Here is a 9,161-nt window from a genome sequence, read left to right as displayed (position 1 = left end):
CAATTTGCTCTCTTGGAAGGAAAAGAAAAATGCTGAGTGTGGGAAAGATGGAGGGAGGCGTGGGGCTTAAGGGGAGATGATATGGAGGCTGACCTTGGGTGGTTGGTTGTGCGACTAATTGATGAGACTTAGGGGTTGAGACTTGAAGCTTGATCGATTGAGTGATGATGGAAGTGGATGGGTTGCTTAGGTGTGATGGACACTATTTGGGTTAGGGTACAAAGTTGGCCACGAGAGGATTCATTCAAATGAGGGTTGCTTGTGGAAAAGGTTAAGTGGAAGGGAGGCCATTCGGTGGACTAAAATCCTTTAAACCTGATTGCCTCATTTTGGGGTTTAGTTAGGGTTTCATTCGGGGTTTCAAATCCAATTCTAGTTGGGTTGGTCAATTGAGTGTACCATAGTGTAAGGGGATGGATGAGGATGCAAGAGGAAGTACATGAGTGGTTGGTTGCTTGTAGAATTGGTTTAAACCAATGAGTGAAGCTCGCTTTGTCAAGCCGAGTAGCATCACTCATGGGGTTTGGGAGTTTTGGGATTTTGGTGGTTGGCCATAGTTTGACTTGAGTGGTTGGAATAGTGTAGTGGTGTAAGAAAGGTATCGAGTTACAAGAAGGCATGTAGGTTGCTTGATTTTCCTTTCATCCACCTTACACATTTCTACTCCGCTTGACGACTGTAAAGTGTGTTCCAAATGAAGTTTTGTAATGGTTCCATGAGTCCAAAAAATATTTCTAGTGATCCTCAGCTGATTTGGATATCTAACATGGTGATTTGATGGCTATTTTGACCAAACGCCACGTGACGTTCTCTCGATCATCTACTATTCACTTGAATAACTCGAAACTTTTTATTGTACCATAAAATTCTTAATATTCATACGAGTCTAATTGTATAATTCTTTTGTCAAATTATACTCCTAAGTCCTCAAATAAATAAATAAAGCAATCTATCTCCATAGTAGATCGTAGTCCGATTACATTAATAGACTAAAACCTAACCAATCGCTCGATTCTCAAAATTCTTTCAGGATTTCTTGATGTTTCTAAAGTCTAAAGAAATTATTTTCATGTCAATTTCTTTCGGGTCATTACTATTGTAGTTTGTGAAATTAAATATGTGGTTTTATTGAATGTCACTTATTATCTATTTTCGTGGAATTATTACCACGAGTAGTTACATAGCTGCATTGGTTTGGTGGTAAGACTATGATGATCTCCTTCGGTTTGGATCCAACAGGTCTTGGCCCAACGAGCGTCCGCTCGACCCATCTGAACCGATGGCATGGGCACACAACACTTCAATAATAACTCAGCTAAAAGTGCTATTGGGAGACACCTAACCAGTTGACTAGGCACACCATTTGGCCTTTAATTGAAACGTTATACTCTTTAAACTAATAACTGCCAGTTGAAAAGTCACAAGTTATGGGTTGTCATATTTCGTAAGGGATCACTTCATTCTCTATATATAGAGGATGTAACCCACAAATTTAAACATTAAATGATCCTCCCATTATTTTTAGTCACATACACAATTTTGTAAAGAAACTATAAAGGAAAAAACTTCAGAATTTCTATCTGCTGTTGTATTCTGTAGGTAAATTATTTATAACCCGGTAGCAAACTATCTTGAGTGGGGACAACTATCATCATAAAGATAGCGTTCTACAAGTATCAAAGTCGCATTTATTTTTTCAGATTACTGTATCCACTAAACTTTCTTCAACAATTATGCAGGTCGTAGAACTCGGTTTCGGTATTCCCCAAGAGCCCATAAGGGGAAAATGTCTCTAAATGCTGCGTAGTTTAGTCCACCATACCTATAAAACACTCCTATAATTTCCTGCATGTTGGCGTATTATGCATCCATTAGGAAACATAAAACAGTTAATTAAGTAAATGTAACATGCTGAATGTTAAATAAAACATGAAATTGTTAGTACCTGTTGAGGAAAGTCACCATCTTTAGTTTGGGAATTGATCAATACACTTACTCCACGATGAATTGGTGTTGGATCTATCTCAGCCTGAAATTGAATAATTAAAAAATATTCACTCACAATCTACATGACAAAGGGGTGTTAATATTTGTTTTCCCAAGAGCAGTTGCCATAAAAGTTCAGTACCTTGATCTCAAACTTCAAGTGATCCAATATATACCTTATATACTTCAGACTATGCTCATGACAATTTTTTAAAAGAAAGAAATTCAAAATCTGAAGATTTTTTGTGCTGATAATTTGATATAAATATATATATATATATACACACGAAAAGCTAGGTCTTTATGGTGTGATATTTCCACAAAGAATTTTACTTTTTTTTTATGTAAATCTGAACATCGAGGAGAAAATGATAGTGTTAGTAATAACCTGTCCGGCGTCAATGAGTGTTAACACAGCCCATGCAGTTTGGACAACATGTTCTCGGTTGCCTTCTATATTCGTCCACACCTGTTTCACATTAAATAAACTCGATTTCATGAGTCTTTTCATTTTCCGTCCCTTTTTTTGATATGGCTTGATCTGAAACAAGTTGTTCATACCTTGTTGTGGCTTGATAGGAAACTCTCTCCCCATCCACCATTTGGTAACTGCTTTGATATCAAAAACTCACAAGCTTTTCGTAATGCTGCACAATTTTTGTAGTTTCTTCCGCAAGCAACCAATCCTGCTACAGCAAACCATGTACCGTAGGTGTAGCAAATCCCCCAATTTCCATACCTGTGTACTTGCTTAAAGAGTCAGTACATCAGATATATATATATATATATGTATATGTAATGTGGGAAATATATACATACAAAACTCTAATTTGGGAAAAACGTATGATTAATTACCATGATCCATCAGTTTCTTGCACATCTTGAATGTATTGAGCCGCCTTCGAAATGCTACTGTCTATCTCTGTCCTTCGGTGCTTGGGATAGAGTTTCCTGAAGAGTGCAAGAGCTTGAAGTGCTGACGAAGTGCACTCTACATGCCTATATATAAGGGCGAAAACTCTGATGTTAGAATGAAATTATGACAAATACTATAGAAATTGCAATTGGATGAAGTTATCTCATGGATCTTACTCTCTCTCAAAGATAGGATCCTCAAAGACCTCCGAGGGGTTGAATTTCTGCGAAAAATATATACAAAATTTATGTTTGCAAGTGCAGATTTGGCACCATGATTTCTTATCCTAAATATGAACATGAGACTTCTGTTTTATCAGAAGGCTTACGTGCATCCATAGGGATGCTCTCTGAGGCTCCCATGCTGAAAAACCACCATTTTCACTCTGTAATGGCAATTGAAAGAAAGTCAATTACTCAAGAGGTGAAGTCTTTTAAAGATGGAAATGAGTCAAACAAATACAGAATACGTGAGTTGAGTTTTTACTTGTAGAGAAAGAATGACATTCACGGCATCATTAAAACGTTGATTCTCCATTTTTTCCCCAACAAGATCGGTGGACATTTGTGATAACAAGAGTGAAACCTGCAGTAGATAGAATGAATGTGTCATTTTTGTAGGAATGTATTTCGATAGCAATGAGGCATTACCTTCAACCCTTCTGCTGTGACATCAGAGACTGGCCATCCATAGTCTGGTAGTGAGAGTGTCCATGATCCTTTAGACATGTGCCTGTGCATAGCTTTGAAGTCCCCTGAAGGGTCATGCTGGACCTAGAAAAAAAAACTAAAATTAAATTAAAAAAAAATCATATTCCATAAAACCATGCTAGGGATGTTTGTCAAAATTTAGGCATATAGCTTGATTGTTTTGTTTTAACCTATAATTACTTTTTCTTCTTGTGGTGCAATTGTATAGATCATAAGTGAGGGTTTTAATCTTAGGTTTAACATTTTTTGTAGGCCCAAGGCCTTGTTTGGCAACAGCTAGCGATGGTCTTATCTCTTCTCAAAATTTCTCACATTTTTCTTCCCAAGAATCACTAAAATATAAAATACTTTTTAATTCTAAATTTTCAAATTTTTCTTCTTATCATTACCTAATCTTTCTCCAAACACAAAATCTTAAACAACTTTCCCAAACTTTGAAATATAACGTAAAAAATAATACAACTTTTTTAAATTTCAAAACAAAAATAACATTAAAAAATTATATCCAAACAATTTTTAACTTTATAATATTTTTACTCAAAATGTTCTCACTCATTTCTCAAAACTCATGAAAACATCTTAACTCAAGTCATTTGATTACTATTTACAAAACTCTCACAATTTCTCATCTCATCTCACTACTCGTAAAAATAAAATTAGGCAATGTTTGTTTTCCCAAACTTAAATTAAGGATAACTTTGAAAAATATTCCAACCTGTGATGCCTTTATAAAATCGTGCGCTTTACGCAGGGCTTGTCCGTACTCGTCATTTAGACCACAAGCCATAATAGCTTGAATAGCAAAAACAGCAACCCAAGTCTGACAGCCCAAGCTCTGCATCACCCAAGTCAGGCATCATTCTTTACATTTCATGTAGAAGATAATGATCTTGAAATGAATCAAAATTTTGGGTTCTTTAGGGTTGATTACTATATAATGAGTAATGATTGAAGTATATAGTAATCATATTACCTGAATTTTCAAGCCATCTTCTGCAACCCAGTAGTAGTCTGGAAGTCTGGCTAAGTGAAGTTTGTATGCCTCCGAATTTGGATCTTCAACCCAACGGGCCATCATACACAACATCTTTCAAAAGAAAGCAATTAACTTTACAAAATTTATATAGTTCTTTCATAACACAAGCAACAAATATTTTGCTCTAGAAAATGTGTTTTCATTTTGATTGAATTGAAATACATGTACGACTTATTATTTACCTTTTGAACGCATCCAATGCATAGATATCTATTCATCTCGTCCTCATAACGAACATGACCAATGGCAGCTTTTAGTGCCTTCTCTCTCAACATTGAAAATGGCCAACGCTTCAGAAGAGGTTCGGTTAAATGGTGAAGAAAACCCCACGCCAAATCTTGTATCAGAGGATGTGGATAGTACAGATCCTCCTATATTAATTATCAATGGCACTTTGAATGAATTTTTATAGCTGTGTATCGATGGATAACCTCGATCGGTTATGGCGGAGGATTACCTTGTTACAGATGAAATAGAGACTTTTGAAAGTCTATGATCTAGCTAGGCAGATTTGACGCAAAAAGAAAAGGAAAGACAAAAAAGATTAAGATTATTCTCCATCGTACAAACCTTTGCAATTGTATTCCTGGCTTTATTCCACTTAACTAGATTGTAAGGCTCGTTATATAACTCTTTTCTTAGTGAACGAACCAACTCAGTGATTGGACCCACGAACCTCCTTCCATATAAATAAGACATTGGCATGTAAACTAAGCGAGCTTGGCATGACATTTTGCCTGCATTTTTTTGTACAATTAAGGTGCAATTTAAGAAAAAAAAAAAAAGAAACGAAGAAAGAGACATTAAGTCACAAAAGTTAACCTGGATTGAGGGGGATGAAATTAGGAAGAAGCCAGAACTCTGGGGGTAATGGATTACATCCTGACCACTCATATGCTCCTAGTATCTATATATACATGATGATGAGAGGTGGCATTTGAGTTTTCACTTGACAAAAAAAAAAAAAAAAAATACATAAAAAATACAAAAATTAATAAGCATCATGTAGATCCAATGTGGAAATATGCTGTGATCATTACAAATGTAATTTTGGAAATACAAATGAAATTAATTAAGATATTATAAGCATAATCATTTAAAGTACAACATGCAGATTAACTTTTTTCAATTGCATGCAACAATTTATTTTACTTTTAACCATCATCCTCTCAATATTCTCGGATGTGACATTAAATTATTAGCAGACAAGTGAAACATTAACAACAGTTTTTCAATCATTTAACATGATCTTATTACGGAATGGTAAGAGGATGATGGTTAGATGTGATACTTCTATATGGAGTACTCCATATATTTTTCGCTAATTTTTGTTTCCATAATTGCTTTAATTTCATGTGCCATCGAGATAGGACCATTATTCATGAAAAACTAATAATGACTTCCTAGCTAGTTACTAACATATCAGATTTAGTAATTAAATAGAGTTATATATTGGGAACTTCAAACAAGTGTTCATACCGAGACCCAAAACTTTCCCCATGATGGCAACCCCACTAAACCACCATGATCAAGGATCCATTTTCGAGCTCTAGCCATGGCCCTATCTTCACCATCTTCAGGCTCCTCTCCAAGTATCCTCAAGGCAATATAGTTCAAACCTGAGCCAAACATTGTGCTGTGACCAGCTAAATGGAAACTCCATCCTCCATCTTCGTTCTGCATGTCCAACAAACACAAACAAATATGGATATTTTCTTTCTCAAAATAAATTTCCTATGCCATTTTTGTTGGCAAAAAACAAGTAAAGTTGAACAAAAACCTGAAGATTATATAAGTATCGAATAATTTCGATCCTGTGATTTAATGATAAAATACGACTTAGATCCCCAGTAATGTACAACGCCATTACCTGCACACATGTGGTAATAACATCAAATTAAATTAAGAAAATATCTTAGTTAAGATATTATGTTTATGCAAAATATATATATGTAACTATCCTTAGTACTGAAAGTTGGGAAAAAGGAAACAAATAAAACAAAGATTAAATTAGCCTTGTATTAATAAAATTATGGGTTTGAGAACGTACGTACCAAGGGTGGAATGAAAAACAAGGAGCCAGCGAATTCAGCTGGCCAGTGGCCATCATGTGCCTGAAGGGATGAGAGGGAGCTTAGTGCACTTCTGAGTGTAGATGTCACTGTTTCATCTGTTGTTTCTTCATTTTCTTGCAATTTCACTGGTGGTGGCCGAATTGGCCCCCTTCGATTCTCCTTTCTAAGCTGTGAGTTCATGTTAAAATTAAGTCATCATAATTAAAAAAGCTGTACTGATTAGATTAAATGAAATTACTAGATGAGATGATTTGTGTAACCAAACGAGACCTAAAGGTATCTAATGGTTGCTGGTTGCCGTATGGTTGACTCAATATAATTCCTTAATTATATACGAAATGTCTAATACAATATATGGTATTCTAGAGAGTAGAGACTACATGAGAACGATTAAGGTTGCATTTGGTTGCAAGACTCAGTTGAGTTTAGTCTAATTTTAAGCTGAGTCTAACATCTAAACACTCAACTCTCTTTATACGTGGGATCCACAACCTTTTTCAATTTAACATATTTTTATACGTGAGACCCATAATATTTTTCAATTTTCAATAAAAAATATTAAACTCATCTTAACATCCACTCATTACTAAGAACTAAGTTCAGCTAGCTCAATATCCAAATGCAACCTAAAACGAAAGAGAGAGAAACCTGCATCCTCATCAAAAGATCAGAACTTTGTTTCTTCTTAAAACGATTTTTCTTGTACTCTTCACGAACCCTCTCAATTTCAGCACGTTCTTCGAGAGTGCCAGCATCAGGGTCGAATTCCCAGTGTTCCCGCCCAATGAAGTTGTTTGTTGTGAACAGCCCTGGACCTCCTTCTGCTATCTTCAGCTTCCACATCCTCAATCTGCTACAAACACACATACAGATTAATTAAAAAAGAAAAAAAAAAAAGACCCATCAAGTTGGTAATTATTTTGCTAAATAAATGCATACATGGGAGTACTTCGGGAGGAAAATATATTGTGATTCGTACCTCGATCAGATGAGTATTATCAAGATCTTGGGCAGGGTGGTATTTATAGCATGGGTGGTGTGTGTATATATATATAAATATATATATATATATTTAAAATATATGTAATTAATGTGTAGGCAGGCCGGTTGTTACGGGTGTTAATTAATGTGTAGGCAGGGTACTGGTTGTCACCGCGCTTGCTTGTTTTGATAAACAAGTATGAATCTTAATTACTCATGTATTGAATATTAATACAGCCGGATTCATTTAATTTCTGAAAGTATCATTTCAAATTAATTATAAGACATATTTTGAATTAAAAATTGCAAAAAATGACAAAGAAATTAACTCTTTGTTTAATCTCCATCCCGCTTTAATAAGGGTAAGAAGTTTTATAAAGTGAGAACTGATATTTTTAAATTTATCTATTTTTTATAAAAGAAGTACGTGGAAATTGTACATTCCAAGATTGTATATCGTATTACGTGGCTAAATTTAATTTTCATCAAGTTTGGCACCTAAGATGTTCCAAATATTTTTTAACATTTCTCAACTTTTTTTTGAAACTTCATTCCCAATAACATTACTCATCAAATACAAAAAAGTTTTCTATTCCGGATTTTTAGCTTTTCATTTAATCATTATCTAATTATTACTAAAATATAAAAATCGATATAAATTTTACAAGTTTCAAAAGAAAAATAATGTTAAAAAATTATATTCAAATAATTTTTTAAAATTTAGCTATCAACTTTCACAAATCCAAAACAACACTTATTCTAGAAAATACTTTTATTTAAACTTTTCTCTCTCATTTTCTAAAACTTAATTTCAAACAAATTCTCATATATTTCCAAAAACTTTAATTTTGGATTCAAACATATATGTTTGAATGTTTAGCTAGGTATGACCATTTTTTTGCCTTTGCCATTATTCTGTTCACGAGTCAATGAATATTTATGCCAATGAATTAATGAATGAAACTTAGTCAAAATTAGCTGGCTATTTCTGATTTTTTAGTCAAACTTTGAAAATGTATTTTTTAGTCAAAATAGCATATATACGTACGGCTATTTTGAAAAATAAATTTAAGTTTGTTAAAGTACTTTGTCAAATTTGAGAAGCCTGCTCTAGCAAAGTTAAACTTACCCTAGCTATTATTTTTTTGTTGCTGCCAAAAGAATTAAAAAAAAAAAAGAATTTCACTTATTTTCATACCTTAAAGAAAAATAAACTTACCCTAAAAATAAACTTACCCTTAAACTTGCATGTTTGGCAGCTAATTAAGGTGTTTCAAAACATGATACCAAAATGACATATTACTTGTTTTTCTTTGCTTCTTTTAATCTTTTGGTTTTTCTTGATGATCTACAAATTCAAATCACAAGTTAGTAATATGAATCAATGATTGATTATAATAAGATATTTTAAAGTTTTTTTTTCTATTTTTATTTACCATTTTTTTTAATTATCGGTA

The 9,161-nt window shown here is 33.8% G+C and overlaps 1 protein-coding gene across 1 annotated transcript; it reads right to left on the bottom strand.

The window, feature by feature from the left end:
• Window positions 1-1,566: 1,566 nt before the first annotated feature.
• On the bottom strand, window positions 1,567-7,716 carry LOC121245018 (lupeol synthase-like). The gene is made up of 19 exons (XM_041143294.1): window positions 7,673-7,716; window positions 7,372-7,573; window positions 6,703-6,891; window positions 6,429-6,518; window positions 6,128-6,325; window positions 5,471-5,555; window positions 5,219-5,385; window positions 4,831-5,019; window positions 4,586-4,699; window positions 4,328-4,447; window positions 3,553-3,675; window positions 3,389-3,487; window positions 3,231-3,287; window positions 3,079-3,125; window positions 2,842-2,985; window positions 2,548-2,725; window positions 2,375-2,455; window positions 1,946-2,029; window positions 1,567-1,845 (listed from the first exon to the last, which is right to left on the bottom strand). The coding sequence occupies exons 2-19, from the start codon at window positions 7,564-7,566 to the stop codon at window positions 1,732-1,734; spliced, it is 2,274 nt and encodes a 757-aa protein (XP_040999228.1). The 5' UTR covers window positions 7,567-7,573; window positions 7,673-7,716; the 3' UTR covers window positions 1,567-1,731.
• Window positions 7,717-9,161: the final 1,445 nt, after the last annotated feature.

The sequence above is a fragment of the Juglans microcarpa x Juglans regia genome, chromosome 8S (assembly GCF_004785595.1).
Source record: "Juglans microcarpa x Juglans regia isolate MS1-56 chromosome 8S, Jm3101_v1.0, whole genome shotgun sequence".
In the NCBI taxonomy this organism is placed as follows: domain Eukaryota; kingdom Viridiplantae; phylum Streptophyta; class Magnoliopsida; order Fagales; family Juglandaceae; genus Juglans; species Juglans microcarpa x Juglans regia.
Note: the sequence above shows the minus strand (reverse complement) of the source record. Positions and strands in the feature narration are given on the sequence as shown.

What these genes read in the sequence shown, in the direction of transcription:
- LOC121245018 (XM_041143294.1), bottom strand. Translation starts at nt 7,566, where the DNA reads ATGTGGAAGCTGAAGATAGCAGAAGGAGGTCCAGGGCTGTTCACAACA. An exon ending in AAGATGGCTTGAAAATTCAG is followed by an intron (nt 4,448 to 4,585) that starts GTAATATGATTA and finishes TGGGTGATGCAG; the next exon opens with AGCTTGGGCTGTCAGACTTG. An exon ending in ATGGTGACTTTCCTCAACAG is followed by an intron (nt 1,846 to 1,945) that starts GTACTAACAATT and finishes GCCAACATGCAG; the next exon opens with GAAATTATAGGAGTGTTTTA.